This window comes from Serinus canaria, chromosome 25 (genome assembly GCF_022539315.1).
Source record: "Serinus canaria isolate serCan28SL12 chromosome 25, serCan2020, whole genome shotgun sequence".
Taxonomy (NCBI): domain Eukaryota; kingdom Metazoa; phylum Chordata; class Aves; order Passeriformes; family Fringillidae; genus Serinus; species Serinus canaria.
In genome coordinates this window covers 13933628-13949059 of record NC_066338.1, presented here as the reverse complement: position 1 = coordinate 13949059, position 15432 = coordinate 13933628, and the positions used below count along the sequence as shown (strand labels likewise).

Genomic DNA, 15432 nt, shown 5'->3' with positions numbered 1-15432 from the left:
GGACGAGGGGTCACTGGGGGGTCACGGGGGTCACTGGGGGCAGGGTCGCCAGGCAGGGAGCGGTCAAGTCAGGGTGACCGCGCTGGGACACAGGGAAGGAAGGTCAAAGGTCATGGAGTGACCGCTGGCCTGGGGACAGCAGAGGGACAGGGGAAGGTCAAAGGTCATGGAGTGACCGCTGGCCTGGGGACAGCAGAGGGACAGGGGACGGTCAAGGGGATGGTCAAGAACTGGGCAGTGGTGGAGGGCCGGAGGGGTCAGGGGTCAGCGGGGACATTGGGGACAGTGTCCGGCCACGAGCCCAAGCCCTTGATGACCCCTTTGGTGACCGCGCTGACCACCAGCCCTGTGACGTCACCGGTGTCACCTGAGGGGGTTGGCGCTGTCCCTGTGTCCAGTGACGCTGTCCCCAAGCCTGGGGTCACTGTCCCCGTGTCCAGTGCCACTGTCCCCACGTCCGGTGCCACCGTCCCCATGTCCAGCGGTGTCCCCACGTCTGGCGCCACTGTCCCCACGTGTGGCGCCACCCTCCAGGCGTCCGGTGCCACCGTCCAGGTGTCCCCCTCTGTCCCAGTGTCCGGTGCCACCGTCCAGGTGTCCCCCTCGGTCCCCTCAGCCCCCCGGCCGGTGTCACCTCGCCGTGACCCCCCGTGTCCCCCCCCGTGTCCCCACCCCGCCCTGCAGCGCCGCAGCGGCAACACCATCACCGTGCGGCCGCGCCGCGCCGCCGGCCCGCCAGGTGACCCCGCGGGTGGCCCAGGTGTCCCCCCGGGTGTCCCCCCAGGTGTCCCCGCGGGTGGTGGCCCTGGGGGTGTGGCCGAGCCCCCCAAGAAGCGCTACCCCACGGCCGAGCAGATCCAGGTGATCGGGGGGTACCTGGCGCTGCCCCGCTCCTGCCTGGCCAAGGGAGAGCCCCGGCGCAAGAAGGTAACGCTGGCACCTGGGGCACCCACCTGTGTCACCTGTCTGTCACCTGTCTGTCACCTGTGTCACCCACCTGTGTCACCTGTCTGTCACCCACCTGGGCCACCTGTCTGTCACCTGTCTGTCACCTGTGTCATCTGTCTGGCACCTGTCTGTCACCTGTCTGTCACCTGTGTCATCTGTCTGGCACCTGTGTCACCTGTCTGTCACCCACCTGGGGCACCTGTCTGGCACCTGTCTGGCACCTGGCTCACCTGTGTCACCCACCTGTGTCACCTGTGTCACCTGTCTGGCACCTGGGGCACCTGTGTCATCTGGCTCACCTGTGTCACCTGTCTGTCACCCACCTGGCACACCTGTCTGTCACCTGGGTGTCACCTCTGTGTCACCTGTGTCCCCAAAAGTCCCCAAATACCCCTCAATCCCCAAATGTCCCAAAAGTCCCAAAAAGCCCCGAACTGTCCCCAAAGCTGCAGATCTGGTTCAGCGATGCCCAAATCCCAAATGTCCCCAAAATCCCCCAAATGTCCCCAAATCCCAAATCCCCTCAATGTCCCCAAATGTCCCAAAAGTCCCAAAAAGCCCCGAACTGTCCCCAAAGCTGCAGATCTGGTTCAGCGAGCGCGACCTGGAGCGAACCTTCTGCTACCCCTCGGAGGGGGCGGCGCTGGCGGCCTGGGGGGGACCCCCCGAGGAGCCCCCCGGGACCCCCAGCCCGGGACCCCCCGGGACCCCCCAGGAGGAGGAGGAGGAGGAGGAGGAAGAGCCCCCTCCCCCCATGCCGGGGGGGCTGGGGGGCCGCGCCCTGCTCGTGGGTGGGTGCGGGGTGGGGATTTTGGGGGGATTTGGGGGAATTTTGGGGGAATTTGGGGGAATTTTGGGGGATTTTGAGGGGATTTGGGGGGATTTTGGGGGGATTTTGGGGGAATTTTGGGTGTTTTGGGGGATTTGGGGGGAGGGACTTTGGGGGGATGAGGGGGATTTTTGGAAATTGGGGGATTTGGGAGAATTTTGAGGTGTATTGGGGGGGATTTGGGTTACTTTGGGGGGATTTGAGCAATTTTGGGAGGATTTGGAGAATTTTGGGGGTTTTGGGGAGGATTTTTGGGATTTTGGGGAGTCTGGGGGATTTTGGGAAGGGATTTTGGGGGATTTGGGGGGGTTTGGGGGGATTTTTGGGAGCTTGGGGGATTTTGGTGGTTTGGGGGAATTTTGGGGGTTTTGAGAAGGAATTTTGAGGGTTTTGGGGAATTCTGGGGGGATTTTGGGTCCTGGGGATATTTTGGGTATCTTTTGAGGGGTTCGGTTGGATTTTTGGGGGAATTTTGGGGGTATCTGGGGTCCTGCCGTAATTTTGTGCGATTTTTGTGATGTTCTGGTGAATTTTGGGGTGATTTGGGTGAATTTTGGGGGGTCCCTAACCCCTTTCCCCCCTCCCCAGATGAATCCTGCCGTCGGTAACCCCGGCCCAGCCCCCCGGGACCCCCCCCAGGACCCCCCGGACGGGGCCGGACACTCGGACAGGGCCAGACACACGGACAGACCCCCCCCCCAAACCACCCTGGGGGGGGGGTTCCAGAACATTCCACCCCCCCTGGCGGGGTCTGGGGGGTTTTTTTACCCCATTTTGTAGATTTTTTAGTACTGTTTTTTTTTAATTAACCCTAACGAGGTTTTTTTATCCTAATTAAGGGGTTTTGTACCTTTGGGAGGGGAATTTTATCAGTATTGAGTCCCAGTTTGGACTGGGCCTGGACCAGTTTGGACTGGAAGGGGCGTGGCCAAAGGCGTGGCAGTATTTGGGGGGGGAGGGGGCGGAGCTGCTTTGAAGGGGGGGTTGGGGGGATGGGGAGGGGGCGGATTTGGTGGGGGAGGGGGCGGAAATGGTGCGGGATGAGTAGGCCGAAGCCTGCGGCCTGTGTACTGCCAGGCTGGTTGCGTTGCATGCACACGAAGCCTGCGGCCTGTGTACTGCCAAAGCCTGTGCTGTCACCATGGCAACAGTCTGGGGCCTGTTCCTGTTGCCATGACAACGAAGCCTGCGGCCTTTGCGCTCCTAGAGCCTGTGGCCTGTTACTGTTGCCATGACAACGAAGCCTGCGGCCTGTGTACTGCCAAAGCCTGTGCCTGTCACCATGGCAACAGTCTGCGGCCTGTTCCTGTTGCCACGGCAACGAAGCCTGCGGCCTACATGCTCCTAAGGCCTGCTCCCGTTGCCATGGCGACACTGCTTGTATCACGGAAAATTCACCCAAAAATAATAAAAAAGGCCTCAGAAAAGGTTTACAAGGTCAAAAAAAATGCCTCAATTTTTTTTTTTTTTTATTGTTAAAGGGAAGTTTTAGAGGAAAAAGGGGTTGGGTAGAAAAAATGGATTTTCTGTGTGTAAAAATTGGTTTTATTGTAAAACAAAATAGAATTTTTGAGTGAAAAGTTGAATTCCCGAGGAAAACAAGCGGATTTATTTAAAATTTGGGAATTAAAAAGGAAAATACTGAGTTTATTGAGGAATCTGGGATTTTTTCCTGAGAAAAAAAAAATTATTTGGGGAGAAAATGCAATTTTTTGGTAAAATGACATTTTTGGGGAAGTTTTTTTTTTTTTGTGAGGAAAAATATTTTGAAGGGAAAAAGTTGAAATGTTGAGGAAGAAACGGGAAATTTTTTGACAAATTTTTGGCAATTTTTTCACAACGTTTGGGCAAATTTTGAGGTGAAAAAATTATTTTTAAACCCCCCCCCCCCCAAAAAAAAAAGCCCCAAATGAACAATTTTTTAAATAATAAAAGTACAAAAAAATCAAGAGCTTCTGCCCCAAAAATCAGCCCAGCCCCTCCCCCACCACGGGAGGTCACTCAATGTCCACTGCAGGTGACCAAAGGGTGGTCAGTGATGATGATGATGATGATGATGATGAAGATGATGGTCACTCCAGGGCCTGGTGGTCACTCAGTGGTCAGTGATGATGATGATGATGATGATGATGATGGTGAAGTGGCCCATGGTCACTCCAGGGCCTGGTGGTCACTCAGTGGTCAGTGATGATGATGATGATGATGATGATGAAGATGGCTGTGGTCACTCCAGGGTCCGGTGGTCACTCAGTGGTCAGTGATGATGATGATGATGATGATGAAGGTGAAGATGGCTGTGGTCACTCCAGGCCCCGGTGGTCACTCAGTGGGTGGTCAGTGATGATGATGATGATGATGAAGATGGCTGTGGTCACTCCAGGGTCTGGTGGTCACTCAGTGGTCAGTGATGATGATGATGATGATGATGGTGAAGATGGCCGTGGTCACTCCAGGGCCTGGTGGTCACTCAGTGCCCGGTGCAGGTGGTCAGTGATGATGATGATGATGATGATGATGAAGATGACCGTGATGGTCACTCCAGGGCCTGGTGGTCACTCAGTGGTCAGTGATGATGATGATGATGATGATGATGATGATGATGATGAAGATGACCGTGGTCACTCCAGGGCCCGGTGGTCACTCAGCGCCCGGTGCAGGTGGCTGAAGGGGTGGTCAGTGATGATGATGATGATGATGATGATGATGATGATGATGATGATGATGATGAAGATGGCTGTGGTCACTCCAGGGCCCGGTGGTCACTCAGTGGTCAGTGATGATGATGATGATGATGATGAAGATGGCTGTGGTCACTCCAGGCCCCGGTGGTCACTCAGTGGTCAGTGATGATGATGATTGATGATGCTGAAGAGGCCGTGTCACTCCAGGCCCGGTGGTCACTCAGTGGTCAGTGGATGATGATGATGATGATGAAGGTGATGGTCACTCCAGGCCCCGGTGGTCACTCAGTGGTCAGTGATGATGATGATGATGATGATGAAGATGGCTGATGGTCACTCCAGGCCCCGGTGGTCACTCAGTGGGTGGTCAGTGATGATGATGATGATGATGATGATGATGATGATGAAGATGACCGTGGTCACTCCAGGGCCCGGTGGTCACTCAGTGGTCAGTGATGATGATGATGATGATGATGGTGATGGTCACTCCAGGGCCTGGTGGTCACTCAGTGGTCAGTGATGATGATGATGATGATGAAGGTGATGGTCACTCCAGGGCCCGGTGGTCACTCAGTGGTCAGTGATGATGATGATGATGATGAGTGTGGTCACTCCAGAGCCCGGTGGTCACTCAGTGGTCAGTGATGATGATGATGATGATGATGATGATGAAGGTTGATGTGTCACTCCAGGCCCCCGTGGTTCACTCCAGTGGCAGTGGTCAGTGATGATGATGATGATGATGAAGATGATGGTCACTCCAGGGCCCGGTGGTCACTCAATGGTCAGTGATGATGATGATGATGATGATGATGATGATGAAGATGACCGTGGTCACTCCAGGGCCCGGTGGTCACTCAGCGCCCGGTGCAGGTGGTCAGTGATGATGATGATGATGATGATGATGAAGATGGCTGTGGTCACTCCAGCCCGGTGGTCACTCAGTGGTCAGTGATGATGATGATGATGATGAAGATGACCGTGGTCACTCCAGGGCCCGGTGGTCACTCAGCGCCCGGTGCAGGTGGCCGAAGTCCGGCCGCTCGGCCGCCTCGCGGGCCCAGCAGTTCAACATCAGCCGGTGCAGGGCCGGGGGGCAGCCGGGGGGGCACGGCAGGTACTGCTGGAACTGGGGTTACTGGGAGGCACTGGGAGCAACTGGGAGGGGACTGGTTTGGACTGGGACTGGGATAACTGGGCCCCATAACCCCATTCCAGTAGTTCCCAGTCCATTCCCAGTCACTCCCAGTGCCCCAAAACCTCCTGTAAACAGCTCCCAGTGCCTCCCAGTCCAATCCCAGTGTGCCCCAGTCCATCCCAGTCCATCCCACTCCATCCCAGCCTATTCCCAGTTACTCCCAGTGCCCCAAAACCTCCTGTAAACAGCTCCCAGTGCTTCCCAGTCCCCCCTAAATCCCTCCCAGTCCATCCCAGTCCACTCCCAGTGTGTCCCAGTCCATTCCCAGTGACTCCTAGTGGCCCAAAACCTGCTCTAAACAGCTCCCAGTCCCTCCCAGTCCACCCCAGTTCCCCTCAAACCCTTCCCAATCCATCCCAGTCCCTCCCAGTCCCACCTGCTGGCCGCGGTTCTGGAAGTGGTGCCCGGCGTTGGTGATCACCCAGTCCATCCCAGTCCCTCCCAGTCCATCTCAGTCCATCCCAGTCACATCCCAGTCCACTCCCAGTCCCCTCCCAGTCCCCTCCCAGTCCATCCCAGTCCCTCCCAGTCCATCTCAGCCCTTCCATACCCCTCCCAGTGCCCTCCCAGTGCTCCCAGTGCTCCCAGTCCCACCTGTTGCCCGCGAGTTCTGGAAGTGGTGCCGGAGTGGTGACTCACCCAGTGCCTCCCAGTCCATCCCAGTCCATCCCAGTCCATCCCAGTCCATCTCAGTCCCTCAGTCCCATCCCAGTCCATCCCAGCCTCCCATCCTCCCAGTCCCTCCCAGTCCCTCCCAGTCCCCCGTTCCAATTCCCCTTCCAATCACCCTCCCAGTACCATCCCAAACCCTCCCAGTAGTCCATCCCAGTCCCTCCCAGTGCTCCCAGTCCCACCTGCTGGCCGCGGTTCTGGAAGTGGTGCCCGGCGTTGGTGATCACCCAGTCCCTCCCAGTCCATCCCAGTCCATCCCAGTCCATCCCAGTACCTCCAATCCCCTCCCAGTACCTCCCAGTCCCCTCCCAGTGCTCCCAGTGCTCCCAGTCCCACCTGTTGCCCGCGGTTCTGGAAGTGGTGCCCGGCGTTGGCGATCACCCAGTGCCTCCCAGTCCCTCCCAGTCCATCCCAAACCCCTCCCAGTCCCTCCCAGTCCATCCCAGTCCCTCCCAGTCCCCTCCCAGTGCTCCCAGTCCCACCTGCTGCCCGCGGTTCTGGAAGTGGTGCCCGGCGTTGGCGATCACCTGCTCGTCGCTCAGGGCCCCGTACGGCTGCTCCCGGCAGCGCGTCAGCACCTCCCAGAGCGTCACCGCCAAGGCCCAGGCGTCGCTGGCTGGGCTGAAAGTGCCCTAAAATCCCAAATTTGGGAATTTTGGGATTTTTGGGGAATTTTGGGGAATTTTGGGGGATTTTTTTGGGAGTTTTTAGGAGATTTCAGGAAGTCGAAAGTGGAAATTTGGGTTTTTGGGAGCTCCCAGAGCGTCACCGCCAAGGCCCAGGCGTCGCTGGCCGGGCTGAAAGTGCCCTAAAATCCCAAATTTTGGGAATTTTGGGATTTTTGGGGCTTTTTTCCCCTGACCCCACCCCAAATCCCAAATGTTTCCCCACTTTCCCCAATAATCTCAATTTTTTCCCCCAATTCTTCCCCCAAACCCCACTGGTTTGTTCCCTCCCCCCCCCCTCAAAAATTGCCAATTGGCCGCCTACATTGAATTCGTTCCCGCCAAAATCCCTTTTTTTTTTTCATCTTACCTCCAGTTTCCACAAGATCCCATTTCTCCCCAAAGTTTATTCCATTGCCCCCAACATCCTTTTCATCCCAAACCCCAATGTCCACCCAATGCTCTTCCCATCTTCCCCAAAGACCCCCCAAAAGCCCCAGTTGTGCACCAGGCCCCCCCCAAAAATCCCACTTTTTTCTCAAAAAAAATCCCATTTTTCCCCAAAATCCCATTTTCCCCATTCCCCCCCAATCTATTTATTCTCCAATTCACTCCCCAATTTTCTATCCCAAAAAATCCCATTTTCCCCATTTTCCCCCCTAAAAATCCCATTTTTTCACCCCTAAAAATCCCATTTTTCCCCTTTTTTTTCCCCAAAATCCCATTTTTCCCATTCCCCCCCAAATCTATTTATTCTCCAATTCACTCCCCAATTTTTATCCCAAAAAATTCCATTTTTTCACCATTTTCCCCCTAAAAATCCCATTGGCTCACCCCTAAAAATCCCATGTTGCACCAAAAAATCCCATTTGTGTCCCATTCCCCCCAACATCGTGTATGCTCCAATTCACTTCCCAATTGGGGCGCCTCAAAAAATTCAATTTTTTCACCATTTTCCCCCTAAAAATCCCATTTTTTCACCAAAAAAATCCCATTTTTCACCTAAAAATCCCATTTTCCCCATTCCCCCCAAAACCAATTTATTCCCCAATTTTTATCCCAAAAAATCCAATTCTTCTGCCATTTTTCCCCCTAAAAAATCCCATTTTCCCCCAAAATCCCCTTTTTTCCCATTTTCCCCAAAACCAATTTATTCTCCAATTCACTCCCCAATTTTTATCCCAAAAAATTCCATTTTCCCACCATTTTTCCCCCTAAAAATCCCATTTTTTCACCCAAAAATCCCATTTTTTCGCCCAAAAATCCCATTTTTTCGCCCAAAAATCCCATTTTTTCCCCGTTTTTTCCCCAAACCCGGTGTTTTCTCCCCATTTCTCACCCAGAGGATGCTCTCCCAGGCCATCCAGCGGATGGGCAGCAGCGCCCGCCCGCGCACCCGGCAGTACTCGGTGCCGTACAGGCTCCGGCTCATCCCAAAATCGGCCACCTTGACGCGCAGCCCCTCGCCCACCAGGCAGTTCCGCGTCGCCAGGTCCCGGTGCACGAAATTCCGCGCGGCCAGGAAGCGCATCCCGGCCGCGATCTGCGCCCCCAGATGGACCAGGGTGGCCAAACTGGGACAAAAATATGAATTTTCAGGGCTTCCCCCAAAAAACTCCATTTTTTTCCCCAAAAAATCTGATTTTTCTGCATTTTTTTCTGCTTTTTTTCCCCTAAAAATCCGATTTTTCTGCATTTTTTGGTGCTTTTTCCCCCCTAAAAATCCGATTTTTCTGCATTTTTTTCTGCTTTTTTTCCCCTAAAAATTCAATTTTTCTGCATTTTTTGGTGTGGGCTTTTTCCCCCCCTAAAAATCCGATTTTTCTGCATTATTTTTCTGCTTTTTTTCCCCCTAAAAACTCCGATTTTTTTTCATTTTTGGGTGCTTTTTTCACCCTAAAAATTCGATTTTTCTGCATTTATTTGTGCTTTTCCTCCCTCCCAAAAATCTGATTTTTCTGCATTTATTTCTGCCTTTTTCCCCCAAAATAATTATCATTTTTTGAAAAATAACTATTTTTTCCCTACACTAAATCCTGATTTTCCCCTAAAAATTCTTTTTTGTTTTAATTCTGATTTTTCTACAATTATTTCTTGGTTTTTTTGTGCAAAAATTCCATTTTTTTGCATTTTTTTGATGCTTTTTCCCCTAAAAAAATCCAATTTTTCTGCATCTGGAGTGGGCGTGGCTTAGGTGGGTGTGTCCATATTTGGGCGTGGCCTTTCCCTAGTGGTGGGCGTGGCTTAATTATGGAGGGACTTCTCTTAAAGGGCCAGACCCCCAGAAATGTTAACAAATGACTCAGAGTGGGCGTGGCTTAAGTGGGCGTGGCCCCACCAGGTGGGAGGGTGTGGGCGTGGTCTTTTGAGTGATGGGCGTGGCTTCTTTATGGAGGGGGTTTCTCTTAAAGGGCCAGAACCCCGGAAATTACAACAAAAGCCGACTCGGAGTGGGCGTGGCTGTAGCGGGCGTGGCCCGGGCAGGTGTGGGGGAATGTGGGCGTGTCCCACCTGAGGGCGTGGCCCCGGGCCCCGCCCAGGAACTGGTGCAGGTCTCCGTGCTCCATGTACTCGGTGACGATGCACAGGGGGCCGGGCCCCCCGCACACCCCCAGCAGCCGCACGATGTTGGGGTCCCGCAGCCGCCACAGCGCCCGCGCCTCCTGCAGGAAATCCCGCCTGGGCGTGGCCAGGTGAGGTCAGCGCACCTGGGCACACCTGGGCACACCTGGGGACACCTGGGGACACCTGGGCACACCTGGGTAATGCCCTGGGCACACCTGGGGACACCTGGGGACACCTGGGGACACCTGGGCACACCTAGGGACACCTGGATCCCCTGGGCCACCTCCCAGTTGCCCCTCCCAGTTCCTCCCAGTCCACCCCAGTCCCTCCCAGTCCCTCCCAGTCCCTCCCAGTCCCTCCCAGTCCCTCCCAGTCCCTCCCAGTCCATCCCAGTCCATCCCAGTCCCTCCCAGTCCCTCCCAGTCCATCCCAGTCCATCCCAGTCCATCCCAGTCCCTCCCAGTCCATCCCAGTCCCCCCAGTCCCCCCCAGTCCCTCCCAGTCCCTCCCAGTTTCCCTACCGCGCGTTCTTGCTGGCGTCCGGCCGCAGCACCTTCACCGCCACCAGCAGGGGGCGCTCTGTGGCCGAGGGGGCGTGGCTTGAGCTGGGGGGCGGGGCCAGTCCCAGGGTGTGGGGGGTGATGACCTCACACAGCAGCACCTGGGGGCGGGGCCAGAGAAAGAGGAGGGGTCTCGTTAAAGGGGCGGGGCCGCACTGCCCAGCACCAGTAAAGGGTGGGGCAAAAGGAAAGGGGGCGTGGCCAAACCCATGAGGGTGTGGCCAAATATCCAGGGGAGGTGCCTTTGCAACAGGGCGGGGCTAAAGCCGTAGTGGGTGTGGCCTCAATAATGACTGGGGTCAAACGATTTGGGGGCGTGGCTAAAGCCCTTAAGGGGCGGGGCTAAAGCATCATGGGTGTGGCCTCGATGGGGGCGTGGCTTGATGCCGGGGGCGTGGCTTACCTCTCCAAACTGCCCCTCCCCCAGCTTCTCCCGGAAGCGGAGGCGGTCCCGAGGGAAGGCTGGGAGGGCGGGGCCATGGGCGGGGCTGTGGGCGGGGCCAGCCAGAGCGTAGGCGGAGCCTCCGGTGACGTCAGCCTCGGCGTAGGCCCCCGCCCCACACTCAGGCTCACCTGCGCAGGTGGGAGGGGCACAGGTGAGGTCATGGTGGGTGTGGCTAAAGAGGGTGTGGCCCTCCCAAGCCCCTCCCTTACCGTCAGTGTTGATTGGTTTGGCGGTGTTGGGCGGGGCCAGGGCAAGGCCTCCTATTGGCCGGGCGTAGGTGGCGAGGAGCAGCCGATAGGCCGGGTTGGCTGGGGGAGGGCGTGGTCAGAGATGGGCGTGGTCAGGGGATTTTTGGGGCTATTTTGAGACTTTTCCTCATTTCTGGACCCATTTTTGGGGGGGATATTCCAGAAAAAAAAAAGAGGGGAGAAAAATCCTCCCTCCCTCTTTTTCCCCTCCCTTTTTTCCCCCTTTTTCTTTTTTTTCCCTTTTTCCCCCCTTCTTTCCCATTTTTTCCCCCTTTCCCCCCCCATTTTTTCCCTTTCCCCCGTCTTTTCACTCATTTTCCCTCCTTTTTTTATCCCTCTTTTTCTCCCTTCCCCCCCATTTTTGTCCCTTTCCCCCCCTTTTTATAGCCGTTTTCCCTCTGTTCACTCATTTCCAATCCTTTTTCCTCCCCTTTGTCCTTTTGCCCCCCATTGTCCCCCCCATTTCCCCCATTTTGTTCCCTCTTTCCCCCCATTTTTTCCCTTTCCCCCCTCGGTTTCACTCATGGTCCCCTCCTGGGGGTGCACCCCGGGGGGGCCGGGCCACTCTCGGTTGCACTCATTTTCCCCCTCTTTTTTTGCTCCTCTGTTTCCCCCCCTTTTCCCCCTTTTTTCCCCGTTGTCCCCCCCATTTTGGTTTCCTGGCCCCCCCCCCGCCCCCCTCGGGGTCCCACTCAATTTTCCCCTCCTGCGGTTCCCCCCATTCACCCCAGTGTTGTCCTCCCCTCTTTTTCACTCATTTTCCCCTCCTTTTTTCTCACTCTTTTTTCCCCCCCCATTTTTCCCCCCCATTTTCCCACCATTTTTCCCCCTTTCCCCATTTTTTCCCCTTTTCCCCCCTTTTTTCCCTTTTCCCCTCTTTGTCCACCTCATTTTTCCCTCCTTTTCCCCCATTTTCCCCATTTTTCCCCTTTTCCCCCATTTTTTCCCCCTTTTCCCCCTCCCCTCTCTCACCAGCCCCGGGGGGCACCGGGGGCTCTCGGGGCTGTGCCCGGGTGGGTTCCTGGTACTCCCCAGTTCCGGTTCCGGTTCCGGTCCAAATCCCAGTCCCGGTTCCGTTGCCGGTTCCAGTTCCGGTTCCGGTTCCGGTTCCGATCCGTTCGTAGCGGGGTCCCCCCCGCGCCCCTCCCCCACCCGTGGCGTTGTTGATGACCACGGTGTCCCCCGAGAGCTGCACCCGCAGCGCCGCCTCCGCCCCGCGGCCCTGAGAACCAGTTAGAACCAGTTAGAACCAGTTAGAACCAGTTAGAACCAGCTCAGACCAGTTAGAACCGGTTCAGACCAGTTAGAACCAGTTAGAACCAGTTAGAACCAGTTAGAACCAGTTAGAGCCAGTTAGAACCAGCTCAGACCAGGTAGAACCGGTTCAGACCAGTTAGAACCAGTTAGAACCAGTAAAAACCAGTTAGAACTGGTCCAGCCCCATTTAGAACCAGTTGAGAGCAGTTAGAACCAATTCAGACCAGTAAAAACCAGTTCAGTCTCCTCCCAGTCCCTCCCACTCCACCCCGTCCCCCAATACCCGTCCCAGGTCCCTAACCCCCCAGTACCCCCAATCCCTCCCAGTCCCTCCCAGTTTGATATCTCAGTTCCTCCCAATCCCTCCCAGTCCCCTCCATCCTCCCAGTCTGCCTCCCAGTTTGATTCCAGTCCCTCCCAGTCCCCCCCAATCCCGTCCCAGTCCCTCCCAGTCCCTCCCAGTGACCTTTCCCAGCGGCCCGGTCGCTCCGCGGCGCCGCCGCAGGATGAGGATGATGATGGCGAGCAGGAGGAGGATGATGGCGCCCAGGCAACCCAGCAGCGCCGGCGACTGCCCCGCCCCGCCCTGGGCCACACCCGGGACCGGTCCCGCCTCCCCGGGGGCTGCTGGGAGGGGCAGGAGGGGGTCATGGCCACGCCCACCACGGATAAGCCACGCCCATTCAATCCCCACCCCATTGGACCCCGCCCAATTAAGCCCCACCCATTTGTGCCTCCATCAAGCCACACCCCGTTAAGCCACACCCCGTTAAGCCACACCCATTTGCATCTATATTAAGCCACACCCCATTAAGCCCCACCCACTTAAGCCCTCTCTATCAAGGCCCCGCCCATTAAAGCCCCACCTCACCAGCCCCGGGGGGCACCGGGGGCTCTCGGGGCTGTGCCCGGGTGGGTTCCTGGTACTCCCCAGTTCCGGTTCCGGTTCCGGTCCAAATCCCAGTCCCGGTTCCGTTGCCGGTTCCAGTTCCGGTTCCGGTTCCGGTTCCGATCCGTTCGTAGCGGGGTCCCCCCCGCGCCCCTCCCCCACCCGTGGCGTTGTTGATGACCACGGTGTCCCCCGAGAGCTGCACCCGCAGCGCCGCCTCCGCCCCGCGGCCCTGAGAACCAGTTAGAACCAGTTAGAACCAGTTAGAACCAGTTAGAACCAGCTCAGACCAGTTAGAACCAGCTCAGACAGTTAGAATGGGTTCCACCCCCCAGTTCAGCCACGGTGTCCCCGAGAGCTGCACCCGCAGCGCGCCTCCGCCCCACGGCCCTGAGAACCAGTTAAACCGTTAAACCAGTTAGAACCAGTTAGAGCCAGTTAGAGCCAGTTAGAACCAGCTCAGACCAGGTAGAACCGGTTCAGACCAGTTAGAACCAGTTAGAACCAGTAAAAACCAGTTAGAACTGGTCCAGCCCCATTTAGAACCAGTTGAGAGCAGTTAGAACCAATTCAGACCAGTAAAAACCAGTTCAGTCTCCTCCCAGTCCCTCCCACTCCGTCCCAGTCCCTCCCAGTCCACCCCAGTACCCCCAATCCCCTCCCAGTCCCTCCCAGTTTGATCTCAGTTCCTCCCAATCCCTCCCAGTCCCTCCCAGTCCCTCCCAGTTGGATTCCAGTCCCTCCCAGTCCCCCCCAATCCCGTCCCAGTCCCTCCCAGTCCCTCCCAGTCCCCCCCAATCACTCCCAGTTCCTCCCAGTTTGATTCCTGTCCCTCCCAGTCCCCCCCAATCCCGTCCCAGTCCCTCCCAGTCCCTCCCAGTGACCTTTCCCAGCGGCCCGGTCGCTCCGCGGCGCCGCCGCAGGATGAGGATGATGATGGCGAGCAGGAGGAGGATGATGGCGCCCAGGCAACCCAGCAGCGCCGGCGACTGCCCCGCCCCGCCCTGGGCCACACCTGGGACCGGTCCCGCCTCCCCGGGGGCTGCTGGAGGGGCAGGAGGGGGTCATGGCCACGCCTACCACGGATAAGCCACGCCCATTCAATCCCCACCCCATTGGACCCCGCCCAATTAAGCCCCACCCATTTGTGCCTCCATTAAGCCACACCCCGTTAAGCCACACCCCGTTAAGCCACACCCATTTGCATCTATATTAAGCCACACCCCATTAAGCCCCACCCACTTAAGCCCTCTCTATCAAGGCCCCGCCCATTAAAGCCCCACTCATTGATCACACCCAGTTAAGCCCCACCCAATTAAGCCCCTCCCAGCTAAGCCACGCCTACCCAGGGCGGTCTCGTTGGTGGCCCCGCCCCTGTCGTGGGCGTTTTCCAAGATGGCGGTGGAGGGGTCGGGGGTCGGGGGCCACCCGCTGGCACCCACGGGGTCGTCCAGCACCTCTGGGGGTGGGGATGGTCATTGATGACGTCATCAACGGCCAATGATGTCGTCAACAATAAAATCATGAATTATCAATGACGTAATCACTAAATCAGCGATGTCATTGGTTGATAATGAACTCACCCGTCAACCAATGATGTCATCAACCAGCCAATGACCCCAACACCCAATGGATGACCCCAACACCCAACCCTTGACCCCAACACCCAACTGTTGACCCCAATTCCCAACCCTTGACCCCATGACTCAACCAATGACCCCAACACCCAATGGATGACCCCAACACTCAATGGATGACCCCATGACCCAACCGTTGACCCCAACACCCAACCAAGGACCCCAACACCCAATGGATGACCCCTACACCCAACGGATGACCTCAACACCCAACCATTGGATGACCCCAACCCCCAACTGTTGACTCCAATACTCAACCATTGACCGCAACACCCAATGGATGACCCCACGACCCAACCAATGACCCCAACACGCAATCGTTGACCCCATGACCCAACCAATGACCCCAACACCCAACCGTTGACCCTACACCCAACCCATGACCCCAACACCCAATGGATGACCCCAACACCCAACCCTTGACCCCAACACCCAATGGATGACCCCAACACCCAACCATTGACCCCAACACCCAACCTTGACCCCAACACCCAACCTGAGACGAAGGACACCTCGCTGAAGAGCATCCACTCTGCTCCAAAGAAGAAGCGGCACTGGATGAAGCGGGCGTGGCGCCCGCCCAAGGGGACGGTGACCAAGCGGGCGCTGGGGTCCTTGGTGGCCCCGGCCAGGCTGTGGGTGGCCACCATGGGCTCCCAGGCCGTGGCCAAGATCTTCTTGAAGCGGCACTCGACCGCCCGGAAGATTCCGACGCCGCGCGTGTGGAGGTTGTTGCAGTGGACCTGGATGGGGGGAGGGGGGTGACAACAGCGTCCCATGATGCCCTGGGGCAAGGTGACCGATCCAGTGGTCCCCCGTCCGTCTGTCCATCCACCCC

General features: G+C 56.8%; 3 protein-coding genes across 12 annotated transcripts; 2 read left to right on the top strand and 1 right to left on the bottom strand.

Annotated features, from left to right (window-relative positions):
- The first annotated feature begins 100 nt into the window (after positions 1–100).
- Positions 101–2754, top strand: PPP1R18 (protein phosphatase 1 regulatory subunit 18). Its single transcript, XM_050984532.1, has 3 exons — positions 101–927; positions 1526–1739; positions 2366–2754. Exons 1-3 carry the CDS (start codon positions 220–222, stop codon positions 2383–2385), a joined length of 942 nt encoding a protein of 313 aa, XP_050840489.1. The 5' UTR covers positions 101–219; the 3' UTR covers positions 2386–2754.
- Positions 2755–3928: 1174 nt separating this feature from the next.
- LOC127060637 (uncharacterized) lies at positions 3929–5582 on the top strand. Of its 10 annotated transcripts, XM_050984551.1 has the most exons (4): positions 3929–4596; positions 4801–4934; positions 4999–5031; positions 5332–5387. In XM_050984551.1, the coding sequence occupies exons 1-4, from the start codon at positions 3965–3967 to the stop codon at positions 5340–5342; spliced, it is 810 nt and encodes a 269-aa protein (XP_050840508.1). In that variant the 5' UTR covers positions 3929–3964; the 3' UTR covers positions 5343–5387. The 10 variants fall into 10 exon arrangements, 7 of the variants coding, with proteins under 7 accessions (XP_050840508.1, XP_050840503.1, XP_050840501.1 ...); XR_007779812.1 differs by lacking the exon at positions 5332–5387 and adding an exon at positions 5434–5582 and having other exon boundaries at positions 4801–5132; XR_007779813.1 differs by having other exon boundaries at positions 4801–5031.
- DDR1 (discoidin domain receptor tyrosine kinase 1) lies at positions 5444–15425 on the bottom strand. The gene is made up of 11 exons (XM_050984425.1): positions 15091–15425; positions 14303–14416; positions 12535–12695; positions 11784–12033; positions 10773–10871; positions 10522–10691; positions 10080–10219; positions 9505–9672; positions 8333–8567; positions 6811–6960; positions 5444–5581 (listed from the first exon to the last, which is right to left on the bottom strand). Exons 1-11 carry the CDS (start codon positions 15371–15373, stop codon positions 5444–5446), a joined length of 1908 nt encoding a protein of 635 aa, XP_050840382.1. The 5' UTR covers positions 15374–15425.
- Between the last annotated feature and the right edge of the window lie 7 nt (positions 15426–15432).